At 45.0% G+C, this 19349-nt stretch overlaps 1 protein-coding gene across 1 annotated transcript in view; it reads left to right on the top strand.

Annotated features, from left to right (window-relative positions):
- The first annotated feature begins 1142 nt into the window (after positions 1-1142).
- Positions 1143-19349, top strand: part of Mmp2 (Matrix metalloproteinase 2) — a 74859-nt gene continuing 56652 nt past the window's right edge. Inside the window, exons 1-3 of the mRNA XM_002138731.4 lie at positions 1143-2526; positions 18174-18275; positions 18418-18620. Coding sequence (XP_002138767.3) covers positions 2323-2526; positions 18174-18275; positions 18418-18620 — 509 coding nt within the window. The 5' untranslated portion in view covers positions 1143-2322. The remainder of the gene's footprint in view (positions 2527-18173; positions 18276-18417; positions 18621-19349) is intronic.

The following is a 19349-nucleotide window of genomic DNA, read 5'->3' as shown; positions in this document are numbered from 1 at the left end:
TGGTAACAAATTGAATTTAAATGGGCATTGATCATGATCATCAAATTTTAAACATATAGAAATATATGTACATATCCATATGCAGACGCTTACGGAGGTTATATTGATCGAATATTTATGAATTATTTATTGGGTTTCCCCAAACGATTGGATTGTGGTGTGAGTAAGTAGTACGAAATACGTATGTGACGATGAGTCGACAATTAACAGGTTTGTCGTTTCATTCATAAATCCAACTGCTACACGGTACATCTGAAAAAATCATTCATCATTTTGAATTCACGGTAAGTTAATACTCAACAAATGGTATTCATATTTGAAGATCAACTGGATATTATAGGAGAATATTTTCGAGCTGACAAAGTTGATATCTTGAGAGTTACAATGTAACTTTTTCCTCAGTGTATACGATTTTCAATTACCTACGCCTTGTGGTGCGAGAGAGATAGATAGAGAACTGCCTTTCCAGTCAACTGGAATCCTCTTTTGGCGTTCGCTTGCCGACTTCTTTTTGGGCATTATCTCATATGTACATCGCCACACGCTTTATTCGGCCATTCAAAGAACTGTCAAATCAATCATTATTATTATTATTATCATTACTAACCCGCAGCAGCAGGGCGATCAAAATTGGCCATCATCTGCTTTGTGCTTCGGGCTCCGGGCTCCCGGCTCCGGGCTCCAGGCTCCGGCCTCTGTTCATTGTGCAATCCACAAGTGGCGCCAGGTCTTAGCATAAACGTGTTAAGACTCGCACCGCTACGGACTTCCAAGTGGGTTTGAAAATCACCCAGGGCGTGTTAAATTGAGGTGAGGACTTCCTCCAGATAGTCTCTTATTTGAGTTCAGTGCAGGCAGAGAAACAGATCACACGCAGAGCGAGAGCGGGAAGTCCACACCTGGTACACCTACACCCACATCGAGAGAGTAAGAGAGAGAGAGAGAGAGTCCCAACAGTTGCACTAAGAGTTTTGCCTTATCCTTAGTTAATCAGCGCATTACAGCATGCTCTCTGGTCTGTGGGCTGTGGTCTCTGATCTCCAACGCTCTCTCTTTCTCTCTTGCCGACTCTGTCTCTCCGCTCGATTAATTGAGAAAGAGTGGGGGCCGTCAGGCAGGCAGCCGAACCAGCGGCGTTGTTTCCAGTCAAGAGTCACAGTCACTCTTTCCCGACGGTTTGCGCGGAGCGGTACCCGCCGCACTGTAACGCGAAATAAATATTTTAAACGCGATTTTGATATACATAAGACTTACATTAAATGCAGGGCAGGAATAATAAACCTATACCGAAACACGAATAAAGACGCATCGAAAGAGAGGCGTATGTTGTCGTTGTTCTCGCTGCAGTGAGTGCCGCCGCCTACTTATCGTCTTTTGTGAGGGAAACAAAAGCCATCCGTCAACGTGTGCGTGTGTTGTGCGTGTGTGAGAGCGAGTGGGTTTCGGCACTGGAATCCGCATCGGGATCGGATCGGAACGAAACGGAACGGGGCTGGCTAAGAACAACAAAGGCTTCCTCCTCCTTTGTAAATGCGTCGCGTGCCAAATTAATTGTGTTGTTGTTGTTTTTGTGGCAATAGAAAGGAGGAATGGAATAGCATAAGCTAATGTGTATTTAATAGTGCGTCGTCTCGTGTGTATTTTCAAAGTTTAAATTTAATCCATTATTCCAACACATACAAGGCTCCCCACCACGCGACGCCACACCAGCCACCAGCCACCAGTAACACTCCTAATAGGGCGGCCACCAGCAAGGCACCCCCGGTTCTCCTTCCACGCTGCCCCCTCCCAAAGGCACGCATTGTGTGCGTCATATGTAAAAGAGGAGCGGGAGTTAAGGACAGAGAAGCAGAGAGAGCTGAGGAACGAGACGAGCTCCAGGAACGGAACAAAAGGAAAGAACAGCTGGAGAGGAGCAAACAGAACACTCGCGGGTCCAAGACGCAGAACTTGGCCACAACAAACCCGAAAGAGGAAGAAACACGAAACAAAACAAAGCATACCCCCCACCCTTGTAGTCTCTGCCACTGCCACTGCGCTTAGTTTCTGCTTCCGTTGTTGCTTCTGCAGCTGTTTCTGCCACTGGCGCCGGTGCCACTGCGCGTGTGTCAACCCTCGCGGTCGCGTCCAAACGAAAAATTAACAAACAAAAAAGTGGCAAAAGTTCAATTTCCAATTACGAATCGTCAGTCCAACACCGAAACTAATTCCAGTCCGAAAAAAGGGCTCCGAAAAGCGAGTGAATCTCATATTTAGTGAAGTAAAGTGAAACGTTTTTGTTTCAACAAAATAAAAGAGATAACAAAACAAAACGACAAAGAAATGTGTTCCACATGTGTCGGTGGCCTGCTGCTGCTGGCTCTCTTTGTTGCACAGACAAATGCCATCCAGGATCTGCCGCACGAGCATCATAAGCATGTAGGAGAGAAGCAGCAGAAGCAGCATCACCCGCCCACCGCAGACCACATGGAGTTGCAGAGCGGGCGGGCCGGCAAGCCGAAGAGCGTCATTTCCGAGGATCTTATGGTGAGTGTGGGCAGTGGACCTCAAGTGGATTGTGTTTCCTGTACGAGTACGGAGGGGATCCAGTCGAAACTTAAGAACTTGTTCCACTTCCCATAGAGCGTTCTCTTTCGGATAAAAACCCATTTTAATAAAGCTTAAACGAAACCATTCAATTGGTGTATGAATGATGAGTGGCTGTAATAACATTTGACACAATTCCCAATCAATGCAAAAACATTCAATATTTATTCCGAATGTGGAAAACTTAATAAAAATCAACCATTGTCGTGGCTGCAATCGCCGCAGTGCAGTCACATAAATAATTGACGATTATGGATCTGCATGGAAAATAAACCAAAATTAAATTCCCCAACTCAAGAGAGAGATAGAGAGAGAGAGAGCGAAAGAGAGGGAGAGGAGTGCCTGCAGCCGGAGGTCAGGAGAAACAACAGCAGCCACACAACAGCTGAGAATGCAACAGCGAGCAGGCAAATGCTCATTGGTGCTGCAATTGCAGTTGCGGTGGCAGTGGCAGTGGCACATCCAGTGGCAGTTGCAGTTGCAGTTGCAGTGGCAGACATTCATTCATTCCGCGCTCTCCCTCGTGTCCGTATACGGAATGTACATATGCATATTCCGAGCAGAGCGGTTGCACACCATCAAGATAAGGCGAATCCAAAGGCGGCGGACGCCGTGCCCCCACCGACTGCTTCTGCTTCTGCCTCAGCGGCCTCTCATAGGCCTGACCCCAAAATCCCAAAATGGTCTATACATGCCACGTACAGTGCGTGTCGGAAGTGTAAGGCTCCCAAAAATGTTGCACAAATTATTCGTTGTGGCTATTTTTCGGTATTTAATCCAAAAAAAAAATACCAATTTGCTCCTGGTTGTGCTGACCGTTTACTTATGGGAATTTTGTACAGCAAATGCACATCTTTCGCTGTAGGACCAGTGGTACTTCGCCACTGTAACGCACTGTCCGCTGTGTGTGCACTCATTTGGTGCAAGAAATGAGGGCCAGACCCCCTATCCGATCCAGCCCCTACCGTCCGATCCCCAGTCTGGTGGCGAGTGTGTGGAGGCCCCCATCCCCAAGCACAATGCACGCTTATTGTTTCGGCGGGGCCTGCATCCCAGTGGCCCTCGATGCACGAGCATGTGGCTCCACGATAGGACATTTGCTTGAGCTCTTGTGTGTGGATAGAGTTAATGAGCGCGGGCGCCTTTTTAATCAAAATAACAAAATATGAGCAATTTATTCTTGGATTTTCCTTCCTTTCTTTCTTTCGCTCGCCCGTTCCTGCCTGCCTGCCTGCCTGACTGCCTGCCAAGGAGTCGCCGGGGCAAGTTCTTAAAGGCGCGCCAGGACGTTGAACTCCTCGCCGATGAGTCAGCAGCAGGGGCACCAGACAGAGGCCTGGGCGGACAGGATGTGGAACTACTGTTTACGTATTCGAGGCAGTCGGTTCGAAAGTTGGCATTTATTAAAGTGCGAAAATGGTAATTGGAAGGCAGAGAATAAAAAGATGTAAAGAAAGCGGGAGAAATGCTAGGGAGAGCTCGACCTCCTCCGTCTGGTGCCCGCATATTGTTTATTTAGTAAGGACATCGAAGCCAATGGATGGATGTCCCAGCCGCCGCTTCAATGTGCAAACATATGTACATATGTGGCATATAAAGAGGGGTATATGCAGCGCACACACATACATACATACCGGGTATATGCAGCGACATATATGGAGCATTGTATGGAGGAGGCGTATGTATGTATAGAGAGAGCGAAAAAAGAGAGTGAAACTGAGAACACAACGTCTGGCGGCTATGTGTCGCCGTCGCCAGCTAGGCGCTGCCGTATGCGCCGTAGCCTCTCGGTTCAATAAACGCACCAATACACACACACACACACACACTGCCAACGAATTGTCCGCATACACTCACGCACTGGCAGTCGCAGTGACAGTCACAGTCGCTGTCGCGCTTATGAGTGGCGTGTAATCAAATGAAATGATGAAAACGAGTGGCAAAAGACAAGAGGGCCGGGGCGCGTAAGACGTTGCGGGGTGCAGCAGGGTCACGGCATTGCTGCATGCCCCAGCGGAAGTTGTCCGGAAAATACTGTACTAGAAAGTGAAGTTAGCTTTATCTCTCTCTCTCTCTGTCTCTGCCCACACGAGTCGACCATAAAATACACATTTGCATATCCACACGCACTTCAGTTCTATATGTATGTCTTGCTGCCACTGACACTGAGACACTGCCACAGGACAGCGGAGGGGCAGGGGGGGTGCCCTAACAAACTGTTGCAAATTTGCTTTCAAGTTTTCGCAAAATTCTAATTGGCAAAACTCATGGAAATGGAAATGGGAATGGAAATGGAAATGGAGCAGGAAACTCCACAAGGAAGTCGTCTTGTCATCAACAGACTTTTGTGGGCAGCCAAACTTTTATATTTTGTATTTTGTACTTATGCATACATCAATTATTGTTGATTGCTGTGTGCGTGGGAGGATCTCCGCCAGATCTCAGATGGAATGGAAGCGGTTGAACAGGTGGATGCTATTCCTCTTTCAGAGAACTTTTGATGATCGAAGCTATTAATAAGGAATTCTTTGGTCTTTTTATTGGAAAACAAAGTAATTATATATTCGAGTACATATATTTTTTCTGTTGAAAAAAGATTCAAAATCTTGAAATTATTTATTCCAACACTTCACCGTGTTTGCATTCTTATCAATGCTCATAAAATTCTGTTGAATGTAATCTTTGTGGAAGTGTGAAATGTATTCTTTAATGTTGATATTTTTATAGAGAGATTATCAAAAAGTTCTTTGAATTTAAGAGACTATTATTCAGAGACATCTCGGAGAGGAGTGTGCCTGCCGGTCAATCCCAATCCCGTTCCCATTTACCCAAAAAAGGAAAACCATAAACAGTATTGAAATTATTCGTAAACATTCCCCGCATTACTCATATTTAATGGCTCCATTGTCAGGGGGCCTACAAAAGTGTCAGAATCGACGGCAGTTCCTCAGTTCCTCCATAATTCCCTCACATCCCTCCTCCTCCTTCGCCTCCGCCTCCATCTCTTTGGGAATGCAATTAATGCAGTTGATGCCGCATTCGAGTGAAATTTCGTTGATTGTTTTATGGCTTCCTGGTAGGCGGAGCCAGGCAGAAGTTCCAATTCGATCGGTTTTATGGGCAGCACTCAAAAACACAATTCGTAAGAGCATGCCTCTTAAATAGGGCTCATGCGACAGTTCTTGGAGCGCCAGTTGAATGCACCAGGCGGACAGTCATAAAGTGGGAAGAGAGAGGGAGACTCCAGAGAGAGATCTGATCGTGTAGTTATTCGTATAAATGTCAACTCCATATGCCATAATCAGAGACAGGAAAAGAGTGGCAGCTCCCCGAGACTTGGAACAGATTAAATGTGCTGTTATTAATTAACTCAAAATGCTGCTGATTCACTGTTGCAACAGAGACAGGGGCTGGGACAGGGGCAGCAGTACGGGTGTAAGGCGTTAATAAATTGAGTAGCACATTAACGTGATTATCAATTACAATAAAAGATATTTCCGTTGGGAGAGTGCTGACTGTTTGCTTTCGAATAAATTAGCATTATTTTAAGGCACAAGTAATTTGTCTGTCAGTCAGCCAGAGGTGTACAAATAATGACAATCTGTTTATCTGTTTATCCCAGTGACAAATGCCGCTTGACACACAACTGTGTGTGTGTGTGTGTGTGTGTGTGCCACATGCGTTAATGAGACTCGGATTCGATTGGAGAGCAGGAAATCCCAAAACCCCCCCAGCTACCAATTTGTGACTAATAATTTAGTACGATTTGGCTTTTGTTTAACATTTAGCATATGATTAACATAATTATTAATAAAATTAACAATATCCTTGACTCATCTTTCGTGGTATTTCTACTCAAGCAAACAATTTGATTTTTTTGGCAAGAAACATAAATAAATATTCATAGGATTATACATAATTTTGTATAATCTTATTTATATTCTCTAGGAAATTATGCTCTTTTTATTTTTGGTTATAAAACTCCAATTTAATGTCCATTATTCGGACAACCCTTTTCCTAATTAGAGCATTTTTCAAAAGGGTAAACCACTTTTCAACAACAACTTTAATCAAAGGACCTTTCTGGTCAGCCATGCAACAGGATGCATGCTTTTACCTGTCGTCAGAAGAGCTTTTTATTTTTTGTATTTTAATTTTTATTAAATTTCGCTTTCCATACAAAACAAGCGACGATGTGGCAGTGGTGGCACAGGTGGCACAGGTGGCACAGGTGGGCGAAGCGTTAGATACCCTTGCAGATCCCATCGCTTAGCCATATGGCGACTATATTTGGATTGTGATTCAGAGTGTTTTTTGTGCCAGAGCCATGACAATAATCACGATACCCTTCCTTCCTCCGGCTCCCTGGAAAGTGTATGGATAAAGTGGAGTTTTATTTTCTATTTATTTTTTTAATTGTGTCACGTAGGCAACTGCATTGGGCCATAGAAAAATCCTGCATCCTTTTTAGCGGCAGCTGCAGTGGCAGCAAAATGAAAAACCAGCCAGTAGTCGTACCTGGAATTGTGTGTGCCGCTGTGCCGCTGTTGTTGCCACGCATTGAAATTCAAAGAGCGGAAATATTTTCGAGCCGAGCACAAGAACAAATAATTCCCAATTTGCATTGGCCAAAAGAGTGCGCGGAATGCACAAAAACCCCGCCGCGAATACCAATGAATAGTGCCACAAAAAGCAGGTAAAAACCAGATGAAATCGAGACGGCTATTATCCTGTAAGTGGCAGAGAGATGGAGAGATTTCCCTAGATTTGTGGCGGTCAGCACGTTCCCTGTGTGACGTGTATACCCCGTGGGGCACGTGGTATCTCCATGGAAACGTGCTGGTTTCATCTAAACCAGCAAATCGAAGTAAATAGGAAGTATTGTCGTTTGTTTATGTACACGATTCATATTCTTAATTAAAAGCTGATAACAGCAGCAGCATTTCCACAAACCCCAGAGAAAACACTCAGCGGACAGCCCCAGATAAGCCCCCAGCAAAATCCCAGACAGGCTCGCGTTCTCATTATCATTATTGTTGCTTGTTGTATTTATAGTATATTTCATTAATTTGTAAGTGCCATTGATTGATTTTTAATGTCATTGTGGCAGCAAACAAAAAAAGAAAGGGGGACAGGAGAGGAATCGTGGAGTGGCATCGTCTGGGCAACCCACGCAGCGTATGATTGATGCATTTATGCTGATTTTCCTCTCTCTCTCTCTCGCCATCTCTTCTCGCTGTTTTATGCACTTTCGGTATCCCCATCATTATGGTGTCGCGTACTCAAATATGAGACATTTGTTGTGCATGCAACATTTTGACAGTCTGCACACGGGAACTGGAGACAGAGACGGCGACTGAGACTGGGTCTGCATGCACATTAGCCCTCTCTTGCTCTCTTCCTGTATGTCCCGCCGTACGCCAGCGCCAGCGCCAGCGCCCACGCGGATACGCGGACAGCAATCTCAGTCATCACGAATGCGAATGCGAATGCGAATGTGAATACACTCGTGGTTGCACAATTTTTTGGGCTACGAATGACAATGATTCATGCCAGCAAGGGCCAAGAGAGGTGGCAGCGCCTGATGATGCTATCTATCTGCTTAGGTGAAGTCCCTGGATAAATTTGTGGGGAACAAACTCATGAAAACCTAAGAAAGAAAAGAGGAAAATGGCAATACAGATGTTTAAAGGAAGGAATCCAAGAATCAATCAAATTTCTCTCCTTTTCTCTCTCTCTCGCTGCCGCATATAATATGATGTGGTACTAGGATATCGATAGGATCTACTATCATATGTACATATGGTATATGGTAGTGAGAATCAAATCTTTCGAATGCAACAACCAATGTGATTTTCCCGTTTATATTTCTAACTCTCTCTTCGCAAATATTTGTCGATAGATTTATCAAAGGATAGAGTGTTCTTTAAGTAACAATACAGACTGTAGATACATATGTATGTATGTATGTATGTATGTATGTATGTATGTATGTACGTGTGGCATACAACATATCATTCATGAAGTGACTGCTGACAAAAAAAATAAAGAAAAAAGAATAATGCATTATCGGAATTGCACAATCGGTTACTGTTATTCTCTGTGTGTGTTTGTGGGTGTGTGTGTGTGTGTGTGTGTTCTTGTGGAAAGTTTTCCGCTTTATCTGTGGCAAGCGGCAAGCGGCAAGGGGCACTTCACTGGGGAAGTGCAACCAAGAAAAGGATGGGTAGGGGAGGGGCGAGAATGGGACAGCCGGACGTCCAGCCATTAGCAGAAATAGATTCACACCCACACACACACACACACACAACCACACACACACTCACACGCTGACACTCTTGCATGCAGATTTTCGTTCGCCTTGGCTTTCGGCTAACGGTTTTAAATGGCTCCGCGCGAGCCAGGGGAGTGGGAGGGAGAGAGAGAATGAATAAAAGTGCAATAAATCCGAGAGAATTTCGAAGAAAACAAATACGAAGCAGAGAGCCGAGTGGCACCGACCAGCCGATACCCAGCACTCACAGGGTGCTCTGTTATTCGATCATTCCATTATCTATAAAAATATACAAATATGTATTCCAATCTCCTGGATTAATGTGGTTCCAGAAGGGAAGGTTGCATGCGGCTTCCCTCGGCGGACATACCCCACAGGTCATTGCAGGGCATAAAAACGTCCGGTGGAAGTGCATAAATAAATGTACAGCTTCGAGATTCAAGATTCTAGGGAGAGGGAGTGGGAGTGGGAGTGGGGGAGGGAGGGGCAGTGAGGGAGAACAATTTGTTGGATATATTCTAAGGTCTCGCGTAATGTGAAAAAGGGCGACTGCCGCCGCGGCTGCTGCACAAAAGAATTATAAACAAAAACAAAATATAAAAAGCAATTGGATTTGACCCAGATTCATTGCCTTCGTTCCATTTTTCCCCTCCGGGTTTTCCTCTGTTTTCGGGTTGTGTTTTTTCTGCTTTCTGTTTTCTGTGTTTTGTATTAATTATCACATTTTCGTGCTTCGACGCGCGCTTTTGATTGCAGCAGAAGGCAGCAGAAAACAACAGAAACAAAAACAAATATGTATATAAAAACCATTCTGCTTCGATTTATTTATTTTCGGGGAGTGTGTGGCAGCTAACGGCAGTTTGTTGAGCCCCCCCCAGCAGCAGCAGCAGCAGGGGCCCGTCAGAGAGAGAGGGAGAGAGAGAAAGGGAGAGGAAATGAAAAATCTTTGACATTTTGGCAAGAATCTGAGTTGATTTTAATGATGCCACATGATGCAGCAGCAGCAGGAGGCAGACCTTTTCCAGCGAAATGTTGATGTCGATTCTTGCAATGTGTTGCAACAGCCACAAACAATGACAACAGCAACAACAACAACAACAACACAACAACGATGACAACGCCTTTTTTGGGACACATTTGTGCCGCAGCGAGCAGCAAGTTTCCTTTTAAGCGTGTATGCTGCCTGTGCCATCAATTATGCTATGCGGCGGCATGTTGCCCCAAACGAGAGTCAGCCTCAGCCTCAGCCTCAGCTTCAGCTTCAGCTTCAAGCCCAAAGATGGCATCTATGTAGGTGCATGTATCTGTGTGCTGCGTGTTGCCGTCACTCAAAAGATCCAGCAACGCCTTTCGGCTTCAGGCTTCGCCGTACCTGTTTCTGGCAGACCAACATCTCCTGACTCACACCAACATTCCTGTGCCCCCCCCCTCTCTATCTCTCATTCTCTCGGAAGCTGCGGTTCAAAGTGCACAAATATTGACCAACTCATTTGGCCATTTAGCGGGAATTTTGCCACTTGGCCACTTTGCTACACTCATCCCACGATTGAAGCACAATTTCATCGAAACACTAGCCACAGAAACGAAACCGAAACGAAGCCGAAACGGGTTTTTAGCCACAAGATATAATAATTGGAATCTACTACATAATCTACTACTAGTAGCAGCAGGAGAGTGGTATCCCAAGGAGAGTGGAGCTGGTAGATCGTTAGATACCATAACCAGAGCTATAACAGTGGCAGCAGCAGCACAGAGCAGAGCAGAGCAGGTTATTTCTTTATTAAAAATGTGAATTTCATTGGATTGTAAATCATTTAAATATCTACAAAAAATACCTTTGGTTTACCTTGACAAAAACCCGCTGGAGAATCTTTTGAAAGTGCAACAACTTTCTGTCGCCCCCTTCCACCCTCTGGATGGAGCCACAAGGGCATAAAATGTATGAGAATATGGCTTAATCAATTGAATTATTAAGCGAATTTATGCCTTGAGCGGCAAAGAAGTGACTGGGGCAGGGGCAGGGGCAGGCGGCCATATCGGGTTGCTGCTGCTGCTGCAAATGGTCATAATGTCGAAAGTTAAGCCAAAGCACCTTCTACACTGATTTCCTGATTGCAGCAAGACACAGCCCAGAGAGACAGAGAATGAGATCGGGTGAGAGCGGTTTCTGTTTGTGGCATATGGTCTACGTTGCAGGGGCACTTGCATCTGTCCGCACTTCTGATTTCTGTTTGTTTAACTGTCGCCTCGCGACCCGTCAAGTCATTGAACGCATTGAACGAGTGCAGATCGTTAAATATTGTATATATGCATTGTAAATAATGATTTATTTGTTTATTGCGAAATGCGGAATGCCCACGCGGGAGTTAATCAACGGCTGAGCCTCCCAGGGGGGGACCTTGGACCGAGGTCTCATCGGCTGGATCACAATGCTCCTCCTGAGTTTTCATTCAGACTGTAATCACTGAAAGTGTGGTGTGTTCTCTGTTACCTTAACAGGGTCCTATTCGCAGGCTTGTCGCTTGCACGAACACAGTCCGTGTTTTCCATTTACCCCGTTTTCCACAGTCTATATATTCTTCCCATTTCTGCCACTGACGCAAATTGTTCGCAGAGAACCCATTGATTGTCTGGTGGGTGGACTGATTGAAAGACGGTGGCGAGTAGGCGGCATGGGGCGTGCGGCATGCGGCAGGATGACTTGTTGCTTTCGCTGTGAGACAAAGTAAATGCCTGGTAAAAAACCTGGGCCGCGTGTTCCCTAGTCCCCAGTATCTCATCACTTTCCCATAAAAAAACCGTTCGAACCTCCCTTCCGGTGGGGTGGCGGGAGGTGGGAGCCGTGGGGTCCCGCGATACTGCAATTTACGTTCGTTCTGCGGTCTAATTAAAGTGCAACGAAAGACGGGGAACTTGTGGCAGTGTCAGCGTCAGTGCCACGGACCGAACGTTGCGTGTTGCGAAGCGGTCCGGAGGTCCATCCGATGGCCCAGGGCCGCCGCCTTTCTTTGGCTTCGCTGGTCTCTGGTTCTGTTCCTTATCCCACATTAATCAATGTTGATTTCAATTAATTTAACCATCTCTTCCATCTCTTCACTCGCCTGTCACTCCCCCTGCTGTATGCCCGTGTGCCCCGACTTTTATTAAATGTTCGCCGATTGAGGGCGGGACCTGTCCTCCTCAGAAACATTCAGTTTGTTGTCCAACGCGACGCGAGAGACCTTTTTATTGCAAAATTTCTAGTCTATAAATTTGTGCTGCCACCAGATGAGTGTGTGTGTGTGTGCGGGAGTGGCACGTGTTTCCTGAAGAATTTCAAGAATTTTATGAGACAGCCACAGGAAATGCATGGAAATGGTAATCGAAATGGAAATGCTCTGGGTTCGAAATACTCCAAATTGAATTACGAAGGAAAAAGTCCATCAAGAGGATGTCCAGTAGACTGGACTTTCTGTGAGGATATCTGCTAATGTTTACCTTTTACCAGGAAGCACCACAGCCCGCAAAGGTCACGAAAAGATCCCATTTCCTGTGCTTTTGCATTGCATATTTTGGCATTTTACGCCTTTTTTGGTGCTCGCTTTCCCAGCTTTCTCGTCACCGCCTCAATGCAATTTATTTTCCATTCGAATTTTGTCCATTTTCTGGCCCTACAGGTGTTTGCCCCGTTTCCTGTTAATTCTCGAAGAGTTTTGTGGCTTTTGTGGCCTTGGGCAGGCACCCTTTCCACCAAGTTTTGCAATTACTGACCTTGGATTAGTGTTTTCCTTAGCAGTTGGCATTAGAAATACATTTACACATTAATTTCCTTGAAATTTTCCCACTACTTTCCTCTGCAGTTGCAATTGCAGTTGTTGACGTGTTTGTGCCATCAATTACTCTTGAGGCAGGCGCATACGGAGGAGTACCTGTTGTTGGGCGAGGCATTCAGGCATTCAGGCATTCAGGCAGGAGACCCCATCAAGGTCCCATATCCTGTCAACTTGGCCCCAATTTTATGCTCTTTGTGGTTTGCTTTACATCCTGCTGCCGCATGCCGCATGCTGCCTGCTGCCTGCTGCATTTGGGATGGCGAGTGTTTTTCCTTTTTGCGCATTTGCCCAGAATTTGTTGCCACTTCTCCGTGTGCCACATGTGGAAAGGAAATTGTGTGTGTGCGGCTTAGATGGATGCCCTCGTTGGTTGCAGTTGCTTGTCATTTTTATAGGTTTGTTTGCCGAACCCCAGGAGGACATTTGCCCGGTGGTCGGGTCGGTCGGTCGGTCCTTCGGTCGCCTTCATTTTTATTAGCCCTCTGCCGCATGTGGAGCAGAGAATTATGGCTGGGAGATAAACCAATTTGATTTGTTTGTGCGGGTCCTAAACTCTTGATTAACTGAGGATTTTCCAATACCTTAGGGTGAGTCCACCAGTTTTAGTAATTAACTAAGGATTCCTTGCAAGGGGACTATCAGGACCTTGGGAATGGAAAAATACTGCAAGAAAGGGATAAATTTATGAAGGTGTCAGAGCAACGAATGGCAAATCCATAAAATGATGGCACACCCAGAGAAAAAATAAATTTAATATTTAATATTATAATATTTAGACTAGGAAAAATGTTTGATCATTTATATTTCACATTTAAAATAAATAAATTTTTTACTACTTTAAAATATTGATATAAAAATCAAAGCATAAGAAAAACCACGAATATTTAACTTTAATCTGTTAGCGTTTTTTTTTCTCTGAGTGTAGTACAGATTTCCCCTAAGCAAACGGATACGTACATTGCCTGTAAGGAGGGTATCTACATCTCTGAGGCTTGTCTTGTCTTTGTTTTCCCTTTTATGTGGCATGCCCCACCTACCTGCTTAATTGTGATTATAATCCAATAAAATAATAGACATATCGCCCTTGTTTATCGTTCAATTTACTTTCACACTTTCACCGAAGGCCGAGAACTTTTTCCTACTGCCACAGAAAAAACTTAACGAAATTAAGCCCAAAAAACAATTAGCGAAAGAGTGTGTGGCAGGGGGGTAGAGGAGGGGTCTCAGAGTGGCCGATAAAAGCCATATACAATATACAATATATACTTTCCCCAAGCCCCGTAGCCCGTAAACCGTAAACCGTAACCCCTTTCGCGTCGGGCGGCACTCGCACTTGTCTCAATTGTTTCTCCTGTTATTGGTTTCTGTTATTATATTTTGATAAGATGATTTTGTTTACACGACAAATACTCACGTAGCCATGTTTTACTGTTATTGTTTTTCATACCCCATCCCCAGCAGCAATCCCGCCTCGGAGCTGCACTCTCCGCTCTGTTTGCGAAACATTTTCCATTTTTTTGTCCAGTTTTTTTTCCCAGCTTTTCTATTTTTCTATTAGTCGGAATCATGGCTTGGCCACGTACGACAACTGGGCTGTGGCTGTGACTTGGACTGGGACTGGGACTGGGACTGTGTTCCCCCGCACTTCTTTCGGATTTTCAAACACGTAGCTTTGGCCAACAGCGTTTCCCATTAAAAACGCAAAGGCCAATGCATAAATGATTGCCACTGGCCCTGGCCACCACCCAGGTGGAAAGCAGGGGCCGTGGGGGGCGATGGGGACCTGTGCAATTCATTCACTCATTCGAAGCACTCGACGCACTCATCCAGCCATTCATTCATTCACTCACTCATTCACTCATTCATAACTTTGAATTGTAGTTTATTCGTGGTCGTAAAATGTTTGGGCCATCATCGTGATCATCAGGCGGCTGGGGGCACACCTTGCCAAAGAGATATATTTATAGTCGGCAGAGTCTTCGATTAGCCAAATTGCCAATACACTGAGCGAAAAATATGTATAAAGTACAGAAGAACCCCAAACCCCCTGGGAGAAATATTGCAATATTTGAATATCTTTGAATGCATTGTATGCTAATTTCGTTCAGTGTACAGTGTACAAGTGGAGTGCCTTTTGCCAATCGTCGGTTCTCTTCCATTCATTAAGAAACTTTATGCGTCGCTCTCTCTCTCTCTGCGACAGACAGACACTCGGCTTCCGCTATATGCCACATTATACATCGTGCGTTTACCCTGCCCCTGCCCCTGCCCCTCATCGATTTGGTTTTTGCATTTCAACACACATATCTTTTAATTGATATTGTTTTCGTGTAGCTAAAAGGGAGAGAGAGAGAGAGAGAGACCCCACAAGGCAGTATTGGAACCCATGCTGATCCATGGCCGGGGGCATGCGGCATGGCTCTGCCGGGGGCACGTTATATGAATTTCAATTTGTTGCTTGCGGTGTGTTGGGGGATTTCTTACGTTTTACTTTGCGTTACGTAGAGACTCTTCTGCTGCTGCTGCTGCTGCTGCTGCTGCTGCTGCTGCTGACGCACTCCCAGCAACGTGACAGCCCATAAGGGAGTGGGTTATAACTTTTTGCTTGTCTGTGACGCACATTTGCCACTGCAATCTGTGCCACATACGTACCCTGATCCCGCTCCTCTGTGGCTGTGTACCTGTGGGATACATCTGCACTGGACTCGGTGTCAGGTTTATTTCCATTGCTGCTCCTTCCTCTTCTGCTGTTGCTTCCATGCTGTGAGGGTTACATCGTCAAAGCCAGTAATGGTTTAGTAAAATAACAAATAAAATGCAAAACGCAAAGCGCAAAGCGCACCAAGAAGCACTGCAGAGGTTGCCACTGGCCCCAAGGACTAACAACGGAAACGGCTACAGCAACGGCAACAACAATGGCCATCAAATAAAAAATAAAATAAACTTTTTGTACATCTTGTACATCGATGTTGAAAGAAAGTCACTTGATAAGCTTCATTTCCAGCGCAGAAGATGTCCTGTTGCTGGGCGTTGAGTGTTACGCTTAAGCGTTATACAACGCTTGAGTCGCCCACAAAACCCACCCACCCACACAAAAGAGCTAACAAAATAAAGTGAATTCAATTGCATCGCGTCCTGGAACGAACCCAAGGCTGAGCTCGCTCTCAGTGCTTCAGTGTTTAACCGTTTCTTGGAACAATCGTAAAGAGTAAAAAACTGTAAGCTGTAAGCAGCAACGTGCACTCTTTTCGGATCTAATTTTGCCCAGTACAACATCACACGTCGTTCTTCTCTTTCTCTCTCACCAAACACGGCGCCAAAGCGCTCTCAGTTGTGCGGTATAATTTCATCATGAGTAGAGCTTTCGAGTGTGGCTTTTGCCGAAGCTATAGCTTCGATCGACATGATCGGCTGTGTGTCGCGGAGCTTGGCTGCTGGCAGCGGTTATCGGCAGCGGACAGCGGGCAGAGACATCACAGACATCGCGGATAGGCTTCCAGATCCCGACTATTGCAGCACCTTCGGGGAGAGGCCTGGGCGCTGGGTCCACCACCGCAGAGAAATCACTCCGGCCACCTTGTATAAGCTTAAACTCTCTTACGACTCCGTTAAGCTCTCTTTGCTCTTCAACAAAGACACGAAAGGAAAGAGAAAATTAGCAAAAGATAACTGATCCCGTTAGATGCGAGCACTGTAATATGCTTATCTCCCTCTTACTATAGCATTCTTCCATTCTGGCGTTTTGAATATTTGAATAGTAAATAGGTAACAAAAATCGAAAGTCAAGTTTTAAGGATATTTTCCAAAATCTTTCATCTTCTTTCACATAAAGTAAATGAAATTGCCTGTCAATTGGTTAAATTAGTTAACTTTCAATCAATTTAGAAAGTAATATCGGTAAAGAAATATTTTTGCATGTTTTTGCCATCAGGGTGGACCTTTTTGCGGAAGTTCCGATGTGCTTCTTGCATTATTTACCAGCTTTTTGCAATGCGGTTTTTCCACTAAAATAATTTCCATTTACGTTGGCCGAAAAACTTTTAACTTTCGAATGCCACACACGAGAACGACAACGAGCACGGGCAGACAAGTTTTCAGCAGAGTCAAACGATGAAACCCAAAAGTGGATAAGCCATTCATCAGGTCGATAAATCTCAACTACATAATCGCCCCCCCACACATCACGTACTCGCATACATACATACATATAAGAATGACACCCATTCATATTCCTGAGCTCTTCTCTGCCCGGAATATTGGCTAACGATTCTTTTCATGAAATTTGCAAATCGTTTGGTCGATTCAAAAGTTTGCTTTCTTCTGGGGAATCGACTGACAATAACAAGTAAGCCAAAAATCGAATATTTTTTCCATCATGGTGTCGGGAAAATGGCGTGAGTGTGACAATTTTCTCATCTGTGCGGGGGAGAATGTGAAGAGTGGAAAATTTAATTTGCAGGTCACGTAATTTGCTGGTGTATGTGTCAAGTTGTTGTCCCCCGCCCCCCGGCTCCCAGAGAGAAGGGGACCCACACGAGCACTGGAGGGAGGGCGGGCGGGGGTGTGTTTCGGCTGGTGAATAAATACAGAGTGTGCGAGCCCGCACGCAATGGACAAAAATATGTAAATCGAGAGGCAGCGCACAACACATATGGCCAGGGAATCGAGTCGAATCGAGTGGAGTCGAGTTCTATTTGTGTTTTGTATTTTCTAGTGTCACAGTTTACAGTTATGCGACTGTGGCCCAATACATATGCAGATAAACCATATGTGAGAGAGAATATAATCCCTCAAGGCATGGCCGAAGGTTTTTCTCATTGAATTTATTGATTCGATAACAGCATAATTCTCAAAAGAGAAATCATAATAACAAAGATTACAAATCGTGGAGTTAGAAACTGGTTTTATAAAGGATTGGATTAAACCCCATAGTACGAGTGTAATCTCGTACCTCTAACTATATTGCTGTCTCCTCGCAGAAAAGGACCTCTCCCTCACTTCCACTACTTCTGCGATCCGTTGATCGTGGGGTCGACTGCCAAGCCCCATACAGCGTGTATTTAAAGTCCAACAGATAAGAAAGTGCCCCAGAAGGGCACTCGCCCACCCCACGCTCTGCCTCTGCCTCTGCCTCAGCCTCTTACTCTTTCCATCGGCATTTTCCTGTGGCATACTTTTTGGCTTATTAATGTTAAAGTTTTTTTTGTTGCTGCTGCTGTATCTGGCGTTGCTTTTATCATTAACTTTATGCAAAAAGTTTTTCTTCTCGTTTTTGGTAGGCGTTTTTCCATTGGCCGGGGGGTATTTGTTTTTTTTTCCCCTTCTGTACCATTTGCAAACGACAAACAGTTTGGCTCACAAAACCGGCCATATGGCCAGACATCTGCATTGTTGTTGCCGCTGAGACACTAGTGCTCGGTCTGCCTTTGGCACACTTCCCTAATGTATCTATCCATCTAAGCATCTCCACCAACCTGTCCTATCCTCCGTTCTCCTTGCAGTACAATTACCTCATGCAGTTTGATTATCTGCCCAAGTCGGACCTGGAAACGGGAGCCCTGCGCACCGCCGAGCAGCTGGTAGATGCAGTACGGAGTCTCCAGGTATGTGCACACCCTCCCCTTGTCCATTATACGAGCAACATTACTGTGTTCTACTTGCCACTGCTGCCTGCCCGCCTACCTTCTACCCCTATCCAAACAATCGCACAACTTGTGTCTACTCCTGTGGCGACGGTGGCGGCAGTTTTTTGGCAACATTCCAGTTACGGGCGAAATCGACGAGGCTACGGCCAGGCTAATACAGCAGCCCCGCTGCGGTGTGGGCGACAAGAGGTACGCGTATAATTTCTCTCCCGACAATCTGGATCATGACAGTGGCATTAGTATACGTGTGCGGCGCTACGTTCTCCAGGGACCCAAATGGTCCAAAACGGATCTAACATGGAGGTGAGTCACAGTCGTCTGCATACTATTTACAAACAAATGAAAAATCAGCCCAAAATTACTTTTTAATTTGTGCTTTAATTATAATCCGATCCATAGATCCACCATTAATTTATTTCTTAAATTCGTTTAAATTTTAATAAATATTACAAAAACTCCCTTAATTTTAACCTTAACTTGAACAGAAAAACAGAAGAAATGTATGAATTTTCGCCTGATTAAATCGCGGCATTCATTATGAAAAGCATCGTTCCTTTTGAGGGTTCTGCTGCACTCTCCAACGGGTATTTTCCCCTATTTTCCCTGCTTTCTCCCCCATGAATGTTCATTTCAATTAAACTGCATGCAGTTCATTAATTTTTCAGCATTCATTTAGATGCGAATTTATAATTTTACGGAACTCTGGCGACCGGAGAGAGAGCCTGGGGTTGTTTTCCCTGTTGTGAGGGCCCGCGTATACGCGCTTTCAATTAATTCAAAACTCAAACGTTGCGTAGCTTGTTAATTTTTCTCACAGCCATTGCACTTTCCCAACCTTGTCTTCTTGTATTGCATAATTTGCTGTCTAAAGCGTGTTTTTATGTAAAACAATTCAGAGCTTTTCCTCCGATTCTCTCACATTCCACGCACAGTTGGTGGGTGCTTGGGTGTTTTTTTTCGTTGCCTGGTTCTTTCCTTCTCCCTGAATTGTTAATGGCCTCGAGATGACCTGCTGTGCAGCGAAAAAGTTGG

Source organism: Drosophila pseudoobscura, chromosome 3 (assembly GCF_009870125.1).
Source record: "Drosophila pseudoobscura strain MV-25-SWS-2005 chromosome 3, UCI_Dpse_MV25, whole genome shotgun sequence".
In the NCBI taxonomy this organism is placed as follows: Eukaryota; Metazoa; Arthropoda; class Insecta; order Diptera; family Drosophilidae; genus Drosophila; species Drosophila pseudoobscura.
This window is presented reverse-complemented; position numbering and strand designations above follow the sequence as displayed.